At 43.0% G+C, this 25,047-nt stretch overlaps 1 protein-coding gene across 1 annotated transcript in view; it reads left to right on the top strand.

The window, feature by feature from the left end:
- The window catches only part of unc13c (unc-13 homolog C (C. elegans)), a 282,829-nt gene that overhangs the window by 216,732 nt on the left and 41,050 nt on the right, over positions 1-25,047 (top strand). The window contains exons 23-24 of the mRNA XM_079824971.1: positions 6,811-6,888; positions 8,424-8,450. Coding sequence (XP_079681097.1) covers positions 6,811-6,888; positions 8,424-8,450 — 105 coding nt within the window. The remainder of the gene's footprint in view (positions 1-6,810; positions 6,889-8,423; positions 8,451-25,047) is intronic.

Genomic DNA, 25,047 nt, shown 5'->3' with positions numbered 1-25,047 from the left:
ACACTTTTTACCCAAAGTGCATCTGGATCAAGCCGAGGTCAAGTGTTTTGCTCATTTAAGACTAGTCATCAGAAACTGATCCTTGTGAGTTAGAGGGTCATCTTAAACAGTTTACCATCAACCTGCTCGTTCAGTTGTTGTTGTTTTTAGTTTTTTGTAACATTTTCAATTACAGATGTCATTTAAAATAATGTACTATTAGTACTGTAGATTGGTTGGTTGTCTATTCCTAATGCACATTCTAATTCATTAGTTTAAGCTGTTTTTCCCCAATCATAAACAATATAATAATAATAATAATAAATAACATTTACTATTATTTATAATAATTATATATATATAATTATATATAATCTAATTCAAGGGGTGGGCAATATGGCTAATATGAGAAATTATATATACAAGTTATTTTTGTTAGGCTATATAAAAGAACAAAGAAGCAAATTACAAAAACAATAGTAAATTTCTCTAAAAAAAAGATACCGATACAGTAGGTTTATTTAATACGCATACATTTATTTAACACCTGTAGTTGTTCGATTAACATTAATGACATTGTAACGAGTTTGAATACAGTGTGGCCCCTTTAAGAGTGCGTGCTCCCTGTTGAACTGCCTGCGTTTTGCGTGTGTGCGCCCTGCGCCTCGAGCACCCATGTGTGCGGATTATTTTCTGTTGCTAACATTTAGTTAATTTGTTTTATTAAGTAACGCTGTGGACGGAATGGAGTTTGTGACGCACACTTGTGAGAGTTTTGCAGGGAATAAAGTGTGAGCTGTTTAATGTTGATCGCCTCCGTGTCAACTTGCATCAACTCCAGTTACGTTAAAGGGATGGTTCACCCAAAAATGAAAATTAGCCCATAATTTACTCACCCTCAAGTCATCCTAGCTGTATATGACATTCTTCTTTCAGACGTATAAAATCTGAGTTATATTACAAAAGTCCAGGCTAATCCAAGCATTAGAATTGCTCTGTTTTTGAAGTCCATAAAAAGTACATCTGCCCATCAAATAACTGCTCCACACGGCTCTGGGATGTTAATAAAGACCTTCTGAAGCAAATCGACACGTTTGTGTAAGAAAAATATAGTTAAAACTTTATCAAGTAAACTTTTGACCGACCGCCTTCCGTGTTCAATTTATGGAAAAATTGTTGAAAGTTCTCCTGCCGATCGAAAGACTAACACGACCAGGTAGGCTCGTCATGACGTCACGTACGCATCTTGAGTTTCACTTTCAACATTCAACACTTTTCCATGGAAGGCGGTCGGTCGAAAGTTTAAGTGATAAAGTTTTAAATATGAATATTTTTCTTACACAAACGCGTCGATTCGCTTCAGAAGGCCTTAACACCCCGGAGCCGCGTGGAGCATGTTATTTGACAGACAGATGCACTTTTTATGGACTTCAAAAACAGAGCAACTATGAATCAAATTCTAATGCTTGGATTAGCCTGGACTTTTGTAATATAACTCAGATTTTATACATCTGAAAGAAGAATGTCATATACACCTCGGATGACTTGGGGGGTGAGTAAATTATGGGCTAATTTTCATTTTTGGGTGAACTATCCCTTTAAGTGAGCTATCCCTACTTTCATTCGTACACAACGCGTTAAAACGTAATATTCTGACACATATCCAGTCATTACCCACCTGTTTACGTACACTTAAGCTATAACTGACTGTTCATGCGAGATACTCCACACAACGGAAATTTTGACATCTGTGTGCACGTGTATTTGACTATTTAGGCGCAAGGAGAACTGATCACGCGTGCGACAGAGAGAGAGCGCACGCACGCGAGAGAGCGCTTCTGTTGTGTCATTCAGCGCGTGCACTAACTGCAAGTTAATCGATAAAGAATTGTAATTGAATTGTAATTTTGTGAATTGTAATATTTTGTGATACAACAGTCTTCGCATTTCATTTGGCTGTAGGCTGAAATTAACTAACCCCGCCAAAGTGGCTAATGGGAGTGGCTGCCTTACCCACCACAGCTGAAATCTACCCGAATTTGGCGGGTTGGCGGGTGTTAATGTCAATATATATATTAGGGCTGTCAATCGATTAAAAAATGTAATCTAATTAATTACATACAGGGAGTGCAGAATTATTAGGCACGTTGATTTTCTGATCATATTTTTTTTCCAGGCACATTTTACCAATTCCAAACCACAGTAACCCTAATAACTACTATTGATTTAGTATTTAATAATGTATAAGTGATATATAATTGTTCATGAAGGCTGGAAATGAAAATCACCTTATATTCAGGTGTGCAGAATTATTAGGCATGTTTTCTTTTACAGATAAATTGAGCCAAAAAAGAGATTTAACTCAGACTGAAAAGTCAAAAAGTATTAAATGCCTATAAATTCATCTTCCAGAATCTGGCAGTACGTTTTGGGAGTTCATTTTTAGTCCATCTCTGCAAAACGGACTTCAGGATGGACTAAAATGAACTCCCAAAACGTACTGCCAGATTCTGGAAGATGAATTCTTCAAACAGTGGTACTAGAGGATGTGGTGCTGGTCCTTCAAGAGTCACTCTCAACCTATCTGTCCATAAAGCCTATAAAAAAACCTTCTTCATGTATTTTACAACACTTCAGCTTGTGATTCTTATCTAGTGGGGGTCATTTTTTAGGATTCTTTACCTAACTGAAGTCTCTGAGATCCTGACACCTTGCACTTCTGGAGACTCCAGGTAGGTTGCAGCTTTGGAAAATGGTGGCGCTGGAGACTAAAGGGTTCCTGATGGTTTCACCCTTAATTCTTCACCTTAATTCTTAATTCTTTTGCAGTTAATAGGTGTCTTTTCTTCACCACCTGTTTTTGTCAGATCCTGCTGACCCAACGAGCATTTCACTGTCCAATGGTCATGCCTTAACTGCAATGTCTAGTATTGCATTAGTATTGCATCCTTCTCATGGGCATTTAATACTTTTTGACTTTTCAGTCTGAGTTAAATCTCTTTTTTGGCTCAATTTATCTGTAAAAGAAAACATGCCTAATAATTCTGCACACCTGAATATAAGGTGATTTTCATTTCCAGCCTTCATGAACAATTATATATCACTTATACATTATTAAATACTAAATCAATAGTAGTTATTAGGATTACTGTGGTTTGGAATTGGTCAAATTTGCCTGGAAAAAAAATATGATCAGAAAATCAACGTGCCTAATAATTCTGCACTCCCTGTACTCTGTGATTAATTAATCGCATACATAATTTTTGCTGTGAAAGTATTTTAAATATTTCAATTCAAATGAATCAATGAATCTTCAGCATTAGTGACATTAAAGTTCAAAAACTCTTTTATTATTATTTTTATTGTTCAAATATTGGCCATAACAATAAACAATATTACCTAATGTGCCAAGGAAATAAATTAAAAAGAGCTTCAGGAAGAAGATTTTTTCACTCTACAAACAAACAGGGCTTGACATTAACTTTTTTGCTCACCAGTCACTGTGGCTAGTGGTTTTCCAAAGTTACTAGCCACTCAGCATTTTCACTGGCCACAATTTTGCTGCTTGGAAATTACATTTTATATGATTAAAGTTGAATTTGGCATGCTTAAATGACTTTATTTTGAGTAATTTTACTTGATTTAGAAGATTTAAAACCCTTTCAAACTTTTAATGCAGAGTGACCACCCAAATCAAGACTACATTGTATATCAGCTGGTATGCAGGTGGGCAAGGGGTGGGCAATATGGCTAATATGAGAAATTGAATATAGGCTAAATAAAAGAACAAAGAAGCAAATTACAAAAACAATAATACATTTATTAAAATATAAAATCTAAAATATACAGATACAGTAGGTTTATTTAATATGTATACATTTATTTAACACCTGTAGTTGTTTGGTTAACATTAATGACAGACAGGTATTCATTTGGGCTGCTGAATGCATGGACGTTGTAACGAGTAGGAATATAGTGTGTGGCCCCTTTAAGAGTGTGCGCTCCCTGTTGAGAATGCGTATCAATAGTACAAGTGTGGAATGTATATATACGCTACGCAGTTTTTCGTGTGCATATGATACGCACTTTATGGCGTGTATGACACGCTCTTGGGTAGGATAGTGGATATTGCAGGACATCGCAGACGACTTTATTTTTATCAGCACTTCCATCAGGCCATTTTATATAGGCTACTAAATGTTCCAATCAATGATCCAGGCAGCGCGTTCTAGTCTCCCTCCTTCATTTTACTTATATATATATATTAGGGATGCCTCGATACCACAATTTTGGCTTCGGTACGGTACCACAATCTAATGCCGAAGTACCGATTAAATCGATACCATACTCTGAATTTTGGCGCGGGTATTGCACATCATTTTTCTCATTCTCGCAAGTTTTACGTTTATAAAGCAGGAAATTCCCGCCAATGTTTATTAGTAAATTAATCAACACAGATTATCTCATCAAATCAGTCATTTGAAAACATTCTTGTGAGAAGTAATTCCAGCAATATTGCGCGTCTCCCACTATCTCTCACAATGAGCAAATTGCTTCTGGCTTCAAAAGACTTCGCACCTGCGCTATAGCCTAAAAGCAATCTGCGCGCTCCAATTCAACACTTTCACTTTCGTTTCGGGACAGCCGACGGAAATCACTTGCCCACGTCTTTTTAAACCTTGCCAATTTGAACATGCAAGCGATTGTATAGAATTTCGTAATACATGGGATGGGAGCTCTTTGAGAGATGTTTTATTTGCGCTCATAACAACGCACACGCAAGCCGCCGTAAAGAGCTTGCGCATTCCAAATTAAGTTGTTTTTCCTTAAACAGTCAAATACACAAAATTATGTCAAAATGTCCATCTATAGTGTGTATTTACATACACAGTCGGATAGTATGCATCATGGCATGTGTAATAGTAGGCTATTATTAGAACACTTGACATCTGGGAGTCGTCTCATTGGGCCTGGATTTATTTTCCAAGAGGACAAGAGGTCCCGAAACATTCTTCTAACTATTGCCGGAACTACCTGTAACGGAAGGAATCTGCTGGAACACTGAAAATGATGGACTGGCCCCCTCAAAGTCCGGACCTCAACCCCATCGAGCACATTTGGGGCGAGTTAGAAAATAAACTGAGTTTTGATTATATATCTGATATTTGATGGTCAGAGCAACCATCTGCATGTTTCATGAACATTATGAAATGAAAGCATGTTTTGGAGGCAAAAAAAGGTACATATTTTTATATTTGTCAGCTGTTCTAATCATTTTGGCCACCACTGAATATATACACTCATCGGCCACTTTATTAGGCACCTTGCTAGACCTTTAGCCTTCAGAACTCCCTTAATTCTTCATGGCATAGATTCAACGAGATTTGGGTCCATATTGACATGATAGCATTACACAGTTGCTGCAGATTTGTCGGCTGCACATCCATGATGCGAATCATCCGTTCTGCCACATCCCTAAGGTGCTTTATTGAATTGAGATCTGATTACTGTGGAGGCCGTTTGAGTACAGTGAACTCACTCTCATGTTCAAGAAACCAGTTTGAGATGATTTGAGCTTTGTGACATGGTGCGTTATCCTGCTGGAAGTAGCCGTCAGAAGATGAGTACACTCTTGTCCTAAAGGAATGGACATGGTCAGCAACAATATTCAGGTAGGCTGTGGTGTTTAAATGATGCATACATTTGGTCCTAAGGGGCTCAAAGTGTGCCAAGAAAAAATCCCCCACAACATTACACCACCAGCACCAGCCTGAACCGTTGATACAATGCAGGATGGATCCATGCTTTCATGTTGTTTATGGCAAATTCTGACTCCACCATCTGAATGTCGCAGCAGAAATCGAGACTCATCAGTTCAGGCAATGTTTTTTCCAATCTTCTATTGTCCAATTTTGGTGAGCTAGTGCAAATTATAGCCTCAGTTTCCCTATTCTTAGCTGACAGGAGTGTCACCGGTGTGTTCTTCTGCTGCTGAAGCTCATCTGCTTCAAGGTTGGACGTGCGTTCAGAGATGCTCTGCAGACTTTGGTTGTAACAAGTGGTTATTTAAGTTACTATTACATTTTTACCAACAGAACTGTTGCTCACTAGATATTTTCTCTTTTAGACCATTCTCTATAAACCCAAGAGATGGTTGTGCGTGGAAATCCCAGGATATCAGCAGTTTCTGAAATACTCAGACCACCCAGTCTGGCACCAACAGCAATGCCACTTTCAAAGTCATTTAAATCACCTTTCTTCCCCATTTTGATGGTCAGTTTGAACATCAGCAGTTCGTCTTGACCTCTACTAAATGCATTGAGTTGCTGCCATGTGATTGGCTGAATAGATATTTGCATTAACAAGCAGTTAAAAAGTGTCTGGTAAGTGCATGTAGTTTATATGATAAAACTAATCTTAAACCTACTGAATACATTAATAACTACTATGACTTTAAAACAATATACTTTAATAACACCTTTGTTGTGCCTTTTTCCATTCATTTTCACAATGGAATGAGCATTTGAATCAATACAATTTCAGTTCAATTGCGTAATTCTGGCATTTCTCTGGTGGAGGCATAGATTTTATGCAATGAAATTCAGATTTACTGCCACTGATGAAAGTAAGATGTGCAAAGTCATGTCAGCGACCACCATCATCAACAGCTTCCAGACGAATCAATGCCCATGTGTATATATTTACAGAATTCTTCTAGTTAAAAAACGTCTCCTTGCATTAGGATGGGGGAGGGTTTTGAAGACCGAATGTGTATGGAAAGGACAGTCGATTAATCATGAAATATCTTGTTTATCTTTCTTCTCCTGACAGTCCTGTATCCTCTTGAACAACATTCAGCAGCTCCGAGTTCAGCTGGAGAAGATGTTTGAGTCTATGGGAGGAAAACAGGTTGGTAATCTAATCAATGTTACTGCAACACTCCACAACAATGTTTTCCCACTAACTGTCTGTGTGAGTTAAGTTGTAGAACATCCCTTGCTGTAAAGCTGCGTTCATGACGTGTCAAATTGCCGTAATTATGAGTCTGTTTGGTTGCAACTAGAAGGTCCATCAAGTTCGTGGCTTCAGTGGTTACAGGTGGTTAGTTACCTACATCAGCATTGCTGTTTTATATACAAGCAATAAGGTAAGAGAGTCTGTGCTGTTCCGTGAATAAGTCACAGCTAAATGCCGGTGTTAGACCCCACATGAAAAAATACTCTATAACTAATTATAGTAAAATTAATCTAGTAAATCATATATTGTTTTTGAACCATACTATAGTAAATAAACAAAGTGTAGTAAAAACTATAATATACTATAATTTACTGTAGTATCTTTACTATAGTATGGTTCAGTCATTTTACTATAATATACTATAATATTTTTTCATGTAATGCGAAGTCCCTGCAACCCCTTCAGCCGTGACTTATTCACAATACAGCACTAGCCTCGAGTACCTTATTGCTTTTATGAAACATTTATCACACAATACAAATATTGAAGCCAAAAAAAATATGTATCAATGCAACTTTCTTGAAGTAAAATCACTAAAAGCCTTCCTTCCGCTGGAAAAAATTGTCCCTGACCGTGAACAGCAACAGAAGTTACATTATTACTCCATTACATGACGGAAAAGACCGTCTTTATGAGTGAGTCACTCAGTAGTGAACAGTCTTTTATATTGAAAGAACTGAAACCTTTAATGAACACGGAGCAAGACACAACTGACATATACTTTGACTAGCGCTGTCAGTGTCAGGACACGTTAAAACCCCTTAACTTGTAAAAGGACAAGACATCGCAGTGAACATTCAAGCAGATTTTCATTATGAACATAGGACTGACCTGAAGGAAAATGCTAAATCGGAATGCAAGTAATACTCTCTCTCTCTCTCTCTCTCTCTCTCTCTCTCTCTCTCTCTCTCTCTCTCTCTCTCTCTCTCTCTCTCTCTCTCTCTCTCTCTCACAATACTCTTCTACATAATACAGTAAGCTTCAGTGAACATGTAGATCCATTAGCAGCACATGCCGCTGATTATGATGCAAGAAACACTGTTGCCTGTTTGGTTAGCATTGATAGAAAAGCTCTGTTCAATAACCATTAACAGAACCATGTAAATCAAGAAAAATAATTTCCCTCCCTCAAACCTATTCAAGATATTTCAAAAGAATTTAGGATAATTAATGTAGTGATCAAATATTTTGTCATGTACAACAAAGCCACACATGGATCCAGTGTTGCCATAGAAACAAATGATTCCTGAGAGTCACCTCATAATTGCGGGAATTCCGTCATGATGTGAACGCAACTTAACATCCCATGTGAATTTTGCATGCGTGTTGTGATGCTTCTCTCTCTTCTGTAAATGTGATAAATCTCTCCGACTATGACAATGTCCTTGTTTCTTGTCGTTCCCGTCTCCTCTGGGCTCTTGCACCAGGAGGAAGGGACTGTGGTCTTCTGCAAGGTGTGTGGACAGGTTTCCTCTAACATCACTCTAGGCCAGTGCTCTACAGCCAGACCAGCTGCAGAAATCAGTAGAATCCTGTCATCATTTACCCACGCTCATGTCGTTCCAAACCCGTAAGACACAAGTCTTCTGTGCAAAATAGAAATGGGTTTGGAGCAACATTAAATGACAGTAAATGAAGACACTGAGGCAGATCTCTGCAGCTTTCCTGTTGTGAATTCCGGCTGTAGTGTATGGTCTTAATTCATTCCAGTTAATCAGTTCTACTGGCCAGGTTTGAGCAGCACGAGCGCTCTCACACCCATTGAAACCCACCTCACTTCCTGTCACCCCTACTTCCTGTCCGGTCCCCTCAAGAGCATGCCACTCCTGCTCGAGTTACCTGGCATGAAACCTCACAAGAACAATTATATTTAATAACTGAGGCTGCTAATCCTTAACTTCAAAGAGACAGTTCAGCCAAAAGTGAACATCCTGTCATCTACGTCCCCCTCAAATAAATATTTAGGCCTAAATATAAGATGTATGTATTTGAATTACATATAAAATTGCCTTCCATTTGGATTATGCAGTTTTAAGATTAACTAATGAACTTATTGTGATGCATATTTGTCAGTCCTACATGAATGAATCAGGTAAGGTTTCTGGAATAAAAATAAAAATAAAAAACATGGAGTAATTGGTAACACTTTACAATAATGTGCAATCTGTTAACATTAGCTAACTATATTACAGTGCCTTTGAATATTTTGGAAACATTACAATATTTTAATTGTATCTTATGCTCACCGAGGCTACATTTATTTAATCAAAAATGCAATAAAAACAAAGGAATCAATGTAAGGAATCTCTTTTTTAATCTTACCACCAATGTTTGAACGGTATCAAAAAAGTTAGGCTGCAAAAACTGTTTTCAACACTCAAAGAAATAATTTGTTGAATTTACTTAAAAAAGCTGCGTTAAGTGGTTCCACACGACTATATTGAGTCATTTTTACAAATAAAAATTTAGTTATATGAACAAAAGAAAGTCAAGTAAAGCTGACAAAATTTCTTTAAGTAAACACAAACCATTTGAATTTGTCACTGTTACATAATATTTATATGTGCAGTTTACTTGGCAATGTTATGTTAAATTTATAAAAGTTTATTTTGTTAGGTGAACACATTTATTGATTTAATTTACCTTATTAAATTAACTACTTGCTCTACAAGTGTAAGTGGAAAACTATTAAATATAACAAAAAGAATATATATTTTAGAAACAAAATTCAATAATAACTTAATTGAGAGCAGGAAGTCCATCCAATGAATGAGTGTATGAGTGGCCACACGCTAAACACAGGCACCACTCTTCTGCATAATGGTAACCACAAAATCACAGAAACTCCTCTAAATGTCCAACATAACTGCACATAACACTAACATAAAATAACAACATCTTTCCCTTTACTGAAAAAGATAAAATAACACTTTAATCCCTAAATTGACTCTCTTAATGCAGTCCCTTGCAAAGCATGCTGGGAACTACAGATCCACTGCCCAGTTTGTTCGTTTCACTCAGCAATGTTAAGTTGACCGAACAAACACTTATTAAGTAAAGCTGACAATTCTCATTTTTAGTAGAAACAACTCAGTAAATCTAAGTAAATTTAGTTACATGAGTTTTTTAAGCAATGCGAACAAGGATGATTTGAGTGCAACTAACAACAGTGAAAGTTCATTTTTTTTGAGTGAACACTGATAATAATAATAATGATAATACATGTTTCTCAAGCAGCAAATCATCATATTATAATTATTTCTGAAGGATCATGTGACACTGACGACTTCAGTAATGATGCTGAAAATTCAGATATGATCACAGGAATAAATTACATTTTTTAATTTATTAAACTAGAAAATAATTATTTTAAATTGTAATAATATTTCACAATACTAGTCATTTGTATTGTATTTTTGATTAAATGCAGCCTTGGTGAGCATAAGATACTGTACTTCTTTCAAAAACATAAAAATGTGTAATGTTTCCAAAATTTTCACAGGTACAGTAATATATAGTTAACTAATGTTAATCTTATTGTAAAATGTTTCCACCGTTTCCATGGTTTTTTAATTTTTTATTCCAGAAATCGTCTCGGTTACGTATGTAACCCTCGTTCCCTGAGGAGGGAACGGAGACGTACGTTAGTGACTAACGAATGGGGGTTTTGCTTAGAAGCCAATCATCTTCATCGTATTCAACAGCGCCCAATGGCAGTGCCAATGCCATGGGCATGCGGAATTTGCATGCGTAACTCCGCCCCACCTCGTGGGTATATAAGGAAGTACGCTGCGAACATCGCATTATGTTACTGCTGCAGGAGCCAAGACTGAACTCCGCGTTCCAGGCAGCACAGCTGACGTGGCTAAGGAAACGTACGTCTCCGTTCCCTCCTCAGGGAACGAGGGTTACATACGTAACCGAGACGTTCCCTTTCGTTCAGTCACTACGACGTACGTTAGTGACTAACGAATGGGGGATCCTATTCAACAACGCCACTCAGCTGTCATCCAGTGCCCTGCGTAAGTGTGAGATCCCGCCACTTAAGGCCCTAGGACTCCCACTTATCACAGGAATACCAAGGTACACTGGGAAGCATATCCCAGTGAGGGAATGCCAAGATGCCTACCGTAGGGAGGACTTAGAGAATACACATATGACCCGCTGAGGGTTGCATATGGAAGATCTCTAGGGTACCAGCCGAAGGTGGATTTTTAACCCTAGGGGTGGCAGGGACTTGCCAAGGGAAAGACACCTGCTCACTGAGGAGGCTTACGGTGGGAATACTCGTGTGGGGGTCGCCGGAGGGGAACCATGCACACGGAGCACCTGGCCGGACATGAGGGTCTGGGCTCGAAAGGGCAGACTGAACTGATGTCGGTGTAAGCAGTGCTGGAGGAGCTCAGGGCTCTCGGGGAGCTCACCTGAGGAAAATATCGCACGTATCCAGTCCTTGGAGTGGAATGGCGAGCAAGCGAAGACACCTGAGCCTGGCCCATTACCGGCCACCCGTAGGGGCGAGTACATAGTCGGACACTGGCTCCACTCGGAGATTGTAGAATCTGGCGAATGTGTTGGGTGTCGCCCAGCCTGCAGCTCTGCAGATGTCTGTTAGCGAGGCGCCATGCGCTAGAGCCCAAGAGGAGGCCACACTCCGGGTGGAGTGTGCCCTCACACCAAGGGGACATGGTCGGCCTTGCTGCTGGTATGCCAAAACAATGGTGTCCACTATCCAGTGAGACAACCTCTGCTTTGAGAGAGCGCTTCCCTTCCGCTCTCCACCATAACAGACAAAGAGCTGGTCTGAGGTCCTGAAACACTGCGTCATGTCTACGTAGGCGCGGAGAGCGCGTACTGGACAGAGCAATGCCAAGGCTGGGTCTGCCTCCTCCAAAGGCAGCGCTTGCAGGTTCACCACCTGATCTCGGAACGGAGTGGTAGGAACCTTGGGCACATATCCGGGCCGGGGTCTCAGGATCACGTGAGAGTTAGCCGGCCCGAACTCAAGGCACGCTTCGTCAACCGAAAATGCTTGCAGGTCCCCGACCCTCTTAAGCGAGGCCAATGCGGTCAGCAGAACCGTCTTCATAGACAAGAACTTAATCTCGGCCGACCGCAAAGGCTCAAAGGGAGGCCTCTGCAGAGCACTTAAGACTACTGAGAGGTCCCAAGAGGGAACGAGAGGAGAGCGAGGAGGATTCAGTCTCCTCGCCCCCCTCAGGAACCTGATGATCAGGTCGTGCTGACTTACCTTTTTGTCTCCCAGGAGATCGTGGTAGGCAGATATTGCGGCCACGTACACTTTAAGGGTGGAGGGAGACAGCCTTCGCTCCACCCCCTCCTGGAGAAACGATAGCACGGACCCGATCGGGCATTTCCAGGGGTCTTCTTGGCGGGAAGAGCACCATGTGACGAAGAGGTTCCACTTCAACGCGTAGAGACGTCGTGTAGACTCAGCTCTAGCGGAAGTGATGGTAGCGACCACCGCAGGTGGAAGGCTACTCAAACCTACCGTGTCCCGTCCAGAAGCCACACGTGGAGCTTCCAGAACGCTGGACGCGGGTGCCAAAAGGTGCCCCGTCTCTGAGTAAGGAGGTCCGGTCTCAGAGGAATAGGCCAGGGAGGGGCTGTCGCAAGGAGTAAGAGTTCTGGGAACCAGGTCTGGCCGTGCCAAAGCGGGGCGACCAAGACGACCTGCTCCTTGTCCTCCCTGATCTTGCACAGTACCCGTGCAAGAAGGCTCACTGGGGGAAACGCATACTTGCGTAGCCCTGACGGCCAGCTGTGCGCCAGTGCATCCGTGCCGAGGGTGCCCTCGGTCAGGGAATAATACAGGGAGCAATGGGAAGAGTCCTGGGAGGCAACAGGACTACCTGGGCGTCACCGAACCGTTCCCATATCAGCTGGGCCGTCTGGGGATGGAGTCTCCATTCTCCAGGAAGTGGCTGAAGCCGTGAGAGCTCGAGGCTGCACGGTTCAGGACTCCCAGGATGTGGACAGCATGAAGGGACCTCAGATGCTTCTGACTCCATAAAACGAGATGGCGGGCGAGTTGAGACATACGGCGGGAGCGTAGACCGCCCGGCCGTGTCGTCTGTCCTGACTAGTACATGTTGACCCTTCAGCAACGCTCGGAAGCGGTGCAGGGCGAACCGTACAGCCAGTAACTCGAGGCAATTGACATGCAGAAGGCGCTGGGGTCCTGTCCAGGAGCCCGCGGCTGCTTGTCCATTGCACATGGCACCCCAGCCCGTGGATGATGCATCTGTTGTCACAACAACATGCCGGGAAGCTCGTTCTAAGGACACTCCGGTCCGTAGAAACTTGAGGTTCGACCACGGGGTGAGTGTCTGTAAGCAGGCCCGGGTCACTGGGACCCGGAGCGTGCCAGACCGCCATGCCCATCTCGGGACTCGATCGCGTAGCCAGTGCTGAAGCGGTCTCATATGAAGCAATCCGAGCGGCGTTACCGCGGCTGCAGATGCCATATGCCCCAGGAGCCTCTGAAAGTGTTTCAGTGGAACCGCACTCTTGCCCTCGAGTTGTCGAAGGGAAGTCAGCAGAGACTGCGCGCGCTCGCTCGAAAGCTGCGCGCACATGGCGACCGAGTCGATATCCATACCGAGAAAAGAGATCCTCTGCGCGGGGCAAAGTTTGCTCTTCTCCCAGTTGACCCGAAGGCCCAGACGGGCTAGGTGATGGAGCACCAGATCTCTGTGTCCGCAAACCTGCTCTCGAGAGGGACCCAGTATGAGCCAGTCGTCGAGGTAGTTCAGGATGCGGACCCCGTGCTGCCGAAGGGGCGCAAGGGCTGCCTCGGCAATCTTCGTAAAGACGCGAGGGGACAGAGATAGCCCGAATGGTAGAACCGCGTACTGATATGCCCGCCCCTCGAAAGCAAACCGTAGGAACGGTCTGTGTCGAGGCAAAATGGAGACATGGAAGTAGGCGTCCTTCAGGTCGATCGCTGCAAACCAATCGTGTGGACGAACGCATTCGAAAAGGCGTTTCACTGTCAACATCTTGAACGGAAACCGGTGAAGGTAACGGTTCAAGACGCGCAGGTCCAGGATTGGCCGTAGCCCACCGGTCTTTTTGGGTACAATGAAGTACGGGCTGTAAAACCCGCAATTCATCTCGGCTGGAGGGACAGGTTCGATCGCACCCTTCGCCAGTAGGGTGGCAATCTCCGCTCGCATGACGGGGGCGTTGGCCCCGATCATGGTGGAACGGACTCCCCGGAAGCAGGGAGGAACCTGCGCGAACTGAATCGCGTAGCCGCGCCTGACGGTCCGCTCGACCCAGCGGGACAGTCCTGGAAGCTGAAGCCAGACATCCAGAAACTGCACCAGCGGGGTCATACGGTGTACAGACGTACCCGGTGTGGGCTTGCAGCGATGCAGCGTCACCGGCCCGGACATGGGAGGCTGTGGGGCGTCCCGGTGCGGGGGCACGGTTGACAGCTGCGTCCTGACAGAGGAGACCAGGGAAGGACGCGCGTTCCACTGGGGTCTGCTCTGCCAGGAGGCTGGCGACAGAGTGGGATGCGAGTGGCGGGACCCGTGGGTGGCGCGCACCGTCATCACCGGACTCTGTGGGCTCAGGGATGGGAGTGTTAATTCTTTCTTTGACCAACATAGGGTGCTGCTGACCCGGGGGCCAGCAGCTGAACAAAGGATTCTCCCCCGGCCCTCCACCGGGGGAAGGAGTGGTCCTGCTACCATCTCCTCGAAAGAATTTCCCATCCCTGAGCCGTCCGTCTCAGGAGCGCCGCTTGGCCTGGCGTTTAGCGGGGCGCGGGGCGGCCTGAGGGGACTTGGACGCCTTCCTACGGCTTCCTCCGCGACCCGGCCCGGGTGAAGGCTGCTGCTTGGACCGGGTGGGAGGGGCGGGAGCCTTAGGAGGGCGTCCTCGGCGTGGAGCAGTCGAGGCGACTGTGCCGGCGGCTGGGTGGAGGCAGCAGCTGGCCGCCGGGGCAGTACGTGTTTGATTGCCTCAGTCTGCTTCTGGGCGATTGAGAACTGTTGGGCAAAGTCCTCAACCGCCCCGCCGAAGAGGCCGGCCTGGGATATGGGGGCATCGAGGAACCGGGTTCGCTCGGTGTCCCGCATATCGGCCAGGTTCAGCCACAGGTGACGCTCCTGGACCACATTTGTGGACATCACTTGACCCAGGGAGCGTGCGGTCACCTTCGTCGCCCGGAGAGCGAGGTCGGTGGCGGCACGCAGCTCATTTAAGAGCCCCGGATCAACTCCACCCTCGTGCATGTCCTTGAGGATCCTGGCCTGGTAGACCTGGAGGATCGCCATGGCATGCAGCGAAGCGGCAGCCTGCCCCGCGGCTCTGTGCGATTTCGACACCAAGGTTGATGTGAATCGACAGGCTTTGGAGGGGTGCTTAGGATCACCAACGCCAGGTTGAAGCGCTCTGAGGACACAGTTGCATCGCAACAGAACGTTCAACTGGAGGGACCCCAGTGTACCCTTTAGCTGCCGCCCCATCGAGGACGGAGAAGGCGGAGGAAGTCAGTGAACGGTCGCGGGAAGACAACGGGGACTTCCAGGACCGCGTGAGTTCCTCATGCAGCTCGGGAAAGAAAGGTATTGAGGGCAAGGACTGACGGGTGTCAGCGCGAGCCCCCAAAAACCAATCATCGAGCCTTGAGCGTTCGGGACAGGGTGGAGGGTTCCACTCGATCCCTAAACTCGCGGCTGCCCGAGACAACATGGCTGTCAGCTCTGGATCTGACTCGGGCAATGCTGGCACGCCCGAGGGCGGCAGCACAGCCGAGTCATCATCTCCAGAGGACTCGAGCCCACCTTGTGATGCGGTGATCGACATCGCATCCTCCTCCGGAGCGCCAAATGAGATGCGCGGGGGGGCCGGAGCCGGCCCCGCGATCTGCATCTGAACGCTCGCGGGTTGCAATGTGCAAGACGGGGGTGTGGCCCGAGGCATGAGCGTCGGGGCTTTGTTCCACACCGTAACCGTCAAGTCACCCTGACCACCAGCCGAAGTACTGGGCCTCTGGGACTCAGTAGATCGGGGTGTGGTAGAGGGGACTCTCACTTCAGTACGAAGGTCATGGAGTCTTGACCGCAACATTGCGATGGTCATGTTCCCGCAGTGAGAACATGACTCATCCGCGAACGCTGTCTGAGCATGCTGAAAGCCCAAACATACCAGACAGTGTTCGTGCCCATCAGAGGAGGAAAGCAACCGACCACACCCAGAAGTACACGGACGAGACATCCTGAAAAGGACGCGTCACGTGTAAGCTCTTTTATGAGAGGAAAGCCTCGCAGAGAACGCCGAAGCGCCCAGGGACCACACACCAGCTGTCTAGCGGACCACTGCGCAGATCAGCAGGCAGGCAGTATGATGATCACTGGAACGCGCCCTAACACCAACGCCTCTGGAAAGCTGCTCGTCTCGAAAGCTGTCGATGACTCAGATCAGGCTTGTAGGAGTGAAGAGATCCTCTTGGCTCCAAAGCAGAAACATAATGCGATGTTCGCAGCGTACTTCCTTATATACCCACGAGGTGGGGCGGAGTTACGCATGCAAATTCCGCATGCCCATGGCATTGGCACTGCCATTGGGCGCTGTTGAATACGATGAAGATGATTGGCTTCTAAGCGAAACCCCCATTCGTTAGTCACTAACGTACGTCGTAGTGACTGAACGAAAGGGAACTTACCTGTTTCATTAATTTATGAATATTTATTTGAGTGTGTCGTTTCAAACCTGTGGAACACAGAAAGAACATTTAACAAAAATTATTATTGATTTCCATGCAATGTAAGAAAATAATTAACTGTGAATGAGCTTCAAAAATGACAAAACAGCACCTTAAAAGTATCATAACTGTCTATATGACTCATGCGCATGCATATACTAAAAATGTTGGTCAAAATGCACTAACATATCACATGTGTTACTTATCTGGTGTTTTTTGGAGCATAAACACATTCTAATTCACTTTTATTGCATTGCATCATTTCCCTTTGGAGAAGAGATGCATAAACATATTGCCTAACTTCTTTTATGTTCCATGGAAAAAAGAAAGTTTAAAATGACCTGAAGCTTGTAAATTATGACAGGATTTTCATTTTTTTTTGCTGAACTAACACTTTACAGACAGCCACCAACTTGCTTTTTAATCATGTTCAATGTTTGTGGTTAATTTGGGTACCAGAGTTTGGGCTGCAAGAGGTTATAGTTTGGTCCTGATGTTTCGGTTGATATTGCTTTAATCAAAATTTACTTCAAACTTCCCTCCCTCACTGCATTGACATCTGTATGGTTTCGTAATCACAACAGTGGTCGTTGAAAGGCGTTCCATAATGTGGTGAAATCACTGGGCAGTCATCAAATACTTCAAAATCAAATAAAAGATTTATAAAGTGCGATCATTGAGTGCCAGAGGTCTGTCAGATTAAGGTTATATGTCTTACCTCTGTTGAAATTAAGGCTACAGGCTACAGTGCTTAAAAAAAGAATTGCAGCTGTTTGAAAGTGTGACTAAAATATGAATTCTGCTTCCTTCATGAAACTCCGGCTCATTCTGAGAGAGCAAAAGCGAAATGCTCCAAATATAACCCTGCCATGCTCTGGCAGCGCCACCGTTCCCAAAGCAATTAGCAAACTGAAAGAAAAATGCAATTACAGTGGCTCGTTATCATGGATTTATAAATATAAGATCCCAAACTGTCCAAGAAAAATTAATTGCAGAATTCAAAGTTAGCTGCGATAGCGGAAGCGTTCCCACTGCTGTCCATCAGTCTGACACAGGGCCTCGGGGTGTAAGTAGCGCGCTGAGGGTCCGCAGCGGTGAAGAAAGCGACTGCCTTCAAGCCTTCTGCCTTCGGTTATCTGCCCATTAAGTAGACCACAGGTGCAGTATACAAGAATAATCTTCTGTAATCATGATTCCCTTATTATGATTCAAATTAGAATATAATGAATTTGGTTATAACTTAACATTGTAAAAACCATTATTTAACACAAATCTGTCTCTAATTATTGTCCCCACTATGAGTCAGTTAGACCCCCCCCCCCCCCCCCCCCCCGTTTTCAGATATATTTTTACTTCACATTTTATTATACATTATTAGATTTTCTTGTGGTGCTACTTTACCTGGTCATATTTAAAAAACAAAAGTAAAAAAGTATCCCCACACTAAATTCTAGGAATGCACCGAAATTTCGGTTACCGAAAATTATCGAATGAAAATGGCATTTTCGGGGGTTTTTGGCCGAAAGAGAAAAAAACGAAATTATATGCCGGCCCGCCACTCAGTCTTCAGTGCTGAAGTTTCACTGTCGCTCTAGCCATTATCACTCACATATAACACTCTGACGCTCAATATTCCACTCTATACACATGCGGAGCTCAGTTGCTCATGGCCCAGGCGAACACGGCACTTTACAAAAAAAGCTATTTTAAAAATTTTCGGTTTTCTCCCAAGTGCATCCAGAATTTTTGGTTTCGGACGAAAATTTTAATTTTGTTGCATCCCTACTAAATTCTCATAGAATGTGTGGGATTTTCTTTTTTTTCATTACCATGATGTATGCATATGTTTCAGGATAAATTTATCCAACAACGATGTACTTAAAGATCCCTGTTCAAACAGATCGGCGAAAACAATGTATTATGCATGCCAGGCCAGTAGTTTGCGAGATTAGAATTAGTTGCCGATTTTAGAATTTGGCATATGTAAATAATGCGTGCAGTAAATTTACACTTTTCTGGAGAAGGGTTAAAGGGATTGATCACCCCAAAATGAAGATTCTTTCATCATTTTCTCACCCTTAAGTTGGTCTGAACCTGTATGAATTTCTTTCTTCTGCTGAACACAAAATAAGATATTTAGAATAGATATTATTGACTTCCATAGGGATATTTCAATATAGTTTTTTATAGTCAATGGGATATTTAGAAGAATATGGTGTACTAAACAGTTGATGGACCCCATTGACTTCTATGGAAGTCAATGGGGTCCATCAACTGTTTGGTTACTGATATTCTTCAAAATATCATCTTTTGTGTTCAGCAGAACAAAGAAATGTATACAGGTTTGGGACAACTTAAGGGTAAATGATGCCAGAATTTTCATTTTGGGGTGAACTATTCCTTTAATAAACTCAGTATCTTGACAAACAGAGTCCTGTAGTCCGCCATTGTTTTGGTTGTACTTGTACATGCCTTTAGACTGAACACATAATACGCACGCGTATTACAAAAGCATTTTCACAAATTTGCTGTTTTGTAGTTGACACAGAGACAATAACGGTGTAGTTTAAAAAAAAACGTGCATTTTGAAACCCGTATTCAAAAGTTTTTCGTTGAAAACAGTATTGTGTAAACAGCCATTTAGTTTATTTGTGACAACAATGAATTACAATTTTTAAATAACTTTTTTATTTGAATATATTTTAAAATGTAATTTATTCCTGTGATGCAAATCTGATTTTCAGCATCATTACTCCAGCCTTCAGTCACATGATCCTTCAGAAATCATTCTAATATGCTGATTTGGTGCTGATATTATCCGGATTCTTTGGTGAATAGAAAGTTCAAAAGAACAGCATTTTTTAAAAACAATCAATATCTTTTGTAACATTATAAATGTCTGTCACTTTTAATCAATTTAATGCGTCCTAAATAAAAGTATACATTTCTTTTTAAAAAATCTTACTAAAGCCAAACTTTTGAACTGTAGTGAAAAAATCTATATAATATTACAGTAATGAATATGAGATTTATTCACATCATGGTAATGAGAATTGGGGTGGTGACTTTTCATCAAGCACAATATCATTTCTTTTTTCTTTTTTTTCCTGTTTATTTTTAATTAAACAAGCCTTCTTAATGGGTCACACTTCCAAAGCATTTGCTGTGTTTGTGTTATCAGTCTGAATTACCTCCATTACCTCCATCGCTGCGCTGTCAGTGACCGACATCTCCTCTGATCTCCATTAACCTGATGAGGTCTCTTGCACGAGCATCGGCCAGCTGCCATCATTGATTGATCTGGCCGCCCCTCTGCTTACCGGGAACCATAAACGATGTTACAATTCACAAGTCAGCCATCCATCCCGGACTACATGGACATCCTGCCTCACCCAAGCACAGCTATAGTGTTATACAAGAACATTGCCATTAAAATGCAACTAATAAACATAGGAAGCAAAACTTTCTGGTAACACTTTTTTGATGGTCTACTTTAGACTATAAGTTACTTTGCAACTACAGGGGTTGGACAATGAAACTGAAACACATGGTTTAAGACCACAGTAATTCATTAGTACGGTGTAGGGCCTCCTTTTATGGCCAATACAGCATCAATTGGTCTTGGGAATGACAGATACAAATCCTTCACAATGGCCAGAAGGATTTTTAGCCATTTATCTTCCAGAACAGTGGCCAGGGGCCAGTTGCAAAAACCGCTAAGTTAATACTGTGTCTGACTCTGTGTCTAGGTAGGGCTAATCAGTCTTTCTTTTCGGATTCAAATTAGACTAGTCTATCTTTTAATGTATCTGACTTTAAAAAGTTATGACCAGTCTTGAAGAAAAAATTAGATGATTAACTTGTAAGACTAGTCTAAGCAGTTTATGAAACCGGCCCCTGGCTTATAAAATATTTAGATCTGGTGACTGTGCAGGCCATGAGAGATGTTTAACTTCACTTTCATGTTCATCAAATCTGTCACAAGTCTTGCTGTGTGTATTGGTGCATTACCATGCTAATACACAGCACCCCCTTCATGGTACAAGGTTTAATCCATTAGGTGCACATGGTTCTCCAGAATGGTTCGGTAGTACTTGGCAGTGATGTGCCTATTAAGCACAGTAGGGAATGCCATGTTATTGCAGCCTAAACCATCACAGATCCACCCCCGTGCTTCACTCTGGGTACGCAACAGTCCAGGGGGTTAAGCCTCTTTCGGGCTTCTCCACACCGTAACTCTCCCACGGATGTGGGAAAGTGGATTCATCAGAGAACAATACATGTTTCACATTGTCCACAGCCCAAGATTTACACTTTTGGCATCAATGAAACTGACATTTGGCATTGTCATGAGTGACCAAAGGTTTGGCTATAGCAGCCCGACCATTAATATTTATTTTGTGGAGCTCCCGGTAACAGTTTTGGTAGAAACAGGAGAGTCTACCATAGCTCTCATTACACCACTAAGCCTCTTGGTCACAGATGAGCCAGCGAGACGTGCACCAACAGTTTGTTCTCTTTTGAACTCTGACATGTCTCCCATTATGTTATGTGGATTGCAATGTTTTATGTGCAGCTGTGCTATTGCTCTGCTAATTCAAAATTCACACTCTACTCTTATTGATGGAATACAAAACCAGTGAAGATTTGCCACCAGGCCACACATACTGTACATAGACATGAAACCTTTAAAATTATATTGGCCAGTGTTTCAGTTTCATTGTCCAACCCCTAACACCTAAAGCCCAGGACACACCTAGCCGACGAAAGCTGACCTTGTCAACTTTCGTTGGCTGCGTCTTGGCCGAAAATCAGTGCTTGAACACATCAAAAGGACAAAAGGTGACTGTCAACTAGCACGTGTATTCTGCTCCTGCGTGTAAGTAAATATCTGTCGATATTGGCAGGTATCAATAGTCTCTCAATATTATTGTCATTTCAAAAAGGAAAACCGAAACTAGGACTGCAGATATACAAACTGTAAACAAAACAGCGCTTGCTTACCAATTTGAATATCCGTCACGCTGATCACTTTCTTCATTCCAGTCAGCTCATGTTATTATGAAAATATTTGTGCATTCGAATGCTCAGGTAAGATTATGTAAAATTATAACAGCCTTCTGTCTGTACCGTCTTGACTCCTTTGCTCGCTTTCATCACTTTCCACTTTATTCTAGTTCACTGGCACGTTCACTTAGCTGAACAGCCAATCAGAGTTCTCTCTCTTACCAATGGCCCCACACTGATTCAACATGCTGAATCAGCCGCAAAAAAAACCCTGATGGTGTCCGACTATAGTCAATGATGTGGAACTCACTGAATATACTAAGCCAACCGACGCTCAAAAACGGCCCGACATTGCCTGGCGGCTGACTGTCAAACTTGGTGTGTCCCGGCCTTAACCCTAACCTATCAGTTTACTGACTGTCTACCACAGTCTACTAATACTCTAATGATAGATAGTTGACATGTAGTTGCAAATTTACTTATATTGAGAAAGATGTCTAAAGTGGACCATCAAAATATAGGGCCAGATATACTAAACAAGGCAAATTAGCATGATAGCACAAATTCCACAAATGCACAGATGGGAGTGGACAGTTCTGCGCGTGATCTTCTGACGACGCGCAAATTAATGAACACAGATGCAGCCGGATCATTTCCATAATGACAAGCACAATCTATCCGTTAGCGACTGGTTTAAGATTTGCTTTTTTTGGGGCGGTAAATAATGGTGCAAAACACCAGTAAATTGAGGAGCGCAAACCTATGTAAATAAACCTAGCATGATTCATTTAAATACTCTCCTCCCACAAATTTTGTGCCTAAAAAGGGAAACTTCTACAAATGCATATGCAATAAGGTCAGCCGCAAAAATAACTCTGTCCACGCCTTTTCAGGGCTAATTTATCACTGCGTGTCTTTAGTAAATCCTGACAGTAGTTTTTTAACCCTCTCGAGTCGGCGGTCGCGCCGGCGCGATCAGCTCTCTTTTTTTCTTATCAGCTTATCAGTCGTTTTTTATCATTCAGGCAAGTGTTATACATCATTATAATCTGTTAAGTTTCTATTTTTTTTTTGTGTACAGTCACAATAAAAACAAAATGTTTTGCTTTTTGCAAAATAAAGAAAACAAACATGATGCGCGATCTGCAGCCTCTCTGTCAAAGACATTCATTCAGATAGTCTTCAGAAAAGGAACTCTAGCTTAGTGAATACTTGTCCCACAAACATGAGACATATGTCTAAAGAAACGTTGAAATGTCAGGTTTTAAACAATGTAAACCATATCGAAAAAAAATATGCTGTGTTTATGTAATCTGTGTGAAAAGAGATTGATGTCAGTCTTTCGCGAGCCACTTCATTATTCGCCAATGCGACCACGCCCACGGAGCACGAGCTCTTTCAGATTCAAATCCTGACGATCCCCGCATTAACGCCCACACATCAACTCATACAAACACATCAAGTGAAGCGCTGTAACGTTACTTCGTCAAAAGAGGGTTTGCTCTGTCACAAGCTGTTAGTAAATCTGCCCCAATGTGTAACTTTATTTTGTTTTAGTGTCACAACTTTCTTGTCTTATGGAGATTATACAGTAAAAATTAGACCTAATAGACAGCCATACTGATATATAATACAGTATGCCTCACAGTTTTAGCATATTCAGAGATGAGCAAGTCCAGTTTACATATGCTTGTGCAACAAACGCTGCTTTGTTCTGTTTGTCATTTTCCTTGTAAAGGCTTTTAAAATTGTCCATGTTGTCAGTAATTATAAATAGCACTAATTTTATGCAGAATTACTTTGGTTTTCTATGGTAATTCGGCCCTTAGGGTGTTGTGAAAGTGTAATTGACATTAATGTTTTAGCAAGTGCATTTTGTGTGACTGCAAATCTGCAAATTTTGAGCATTGTTTTTGATTGCACTATGATGAATACAGTCTAATGAGAAGTAGACCGGAGATGAAAGAAATCCAGTGTGCATTATCAGTAAAATCCACCTGTGTGATGCACGGTAATGTTTGAAGACAGAACACCTGCGTCTCATTGGCTCATCTGCTCTCATGCCTCTGATGTGGTGAGAGGCTTGTATTGAATTTGCAGTCATCATTAGTCAAGCAACTCCTCAGTCAAGACCTTTTCAGAGGCTGAGCACGCTTGACTGAAAGCTCGCTGTGTAACGGCAGATAAAATCACCAAACCATGGCATGAAAACAAAGCTGTCAGCCAGTTCTCTGAATCAAGTTAACCTGTGTTACAAACACAAAACATATAACCATATATACAAAAGTGATATCCGGGGGGCATATTTGTTTTTAATGACCATACAAGTTTGATTAAACCATCAAAATAGAGAGAAAAAAATTCCCTGATATTACTCATCCCCATCTCATCCAAGATGTTGATGTCATTCTTTCTTCAGTCGAAAAGAAATAATGTTTTTTTGAGGAAAACATTACAGGATTTTTCTTCACATAATGGTTTTCAATTGCAACCAAAATGTTGAAGGTCCAAATCAATGCAGTTTCAAAGGTCTTTGAATGGCTTCAGACGCTCTGCGCGTTCCCAGGCGAGGAATAGGGTCTTATCTAGCGAAACTATCGGTCATCAAAAAGAGCAAAAAACGTCTCGGTTACGTATGTAACCCTCGTTCCCTGAAGGAGGGGACGGAGACGTACGTCGGAACTGACCGACGAATTGGGATCTGATCTCAGAGACCAATCTACTTCGAGTGTATTAAAAACGAGCCAATGGAGATTGGCATGCGATCCACGCATTCCACACACCGCCCCGCAGCGCGGTTATAAATAAGGAAGTGGAATGCTTGATCATTGCTTTTTTCTGCTGAGGAGCCGAACTAGTGACTCGGCCCCCTAGCGGAAGCACAGCACCTGGCGACGGGACGTACGTCTCCGTTCCCTCCTTCAGGGAACGAGGGTTACAAACGTAACCGAGACGTTCCCTTTCAGTCGGTCACGTTCGACGTACGTCGGAACTGACCGACGAATTGGGATCCCTACCAAAACGCCAGGGCGCTGGCCCTTCCAGCGTCCTGCTTGAGCGCACTGGACCGTCTTAGATGGTACGGAAGTCAGGGCTCCAAGCAGGGAGGTCAGTCACTGCTGTTTCTGCAAGACCCACCCAGTGTGACTATTGGATAACGCTGGGAAGCGTGCCCGTCTCGGGAGATGGTACGCTGCGGAGCCACGTCCTTCAGTGGAAGGATTGGTGGCAGAATACACATAAGGACTAACCTGGCAGGGTAGTGCAACATATGGCAGTCTCCGGGGTGGTTCCAACCTGGTTCT

This window comes from Gobio gobio, assembly GCF_949357685.1.
Source record: "Gobio gobio genome assembly, chromosome: 9".
Lineage (NCBI taxonomy): Eukaryota > Metazoa > Chordata > Actinopteri > Cypriniformes > Gobionidae > Gobio > Gobio gobio.
This window is presented reverse-complemented; position numbering and strand designations above follow the sequence as displayed.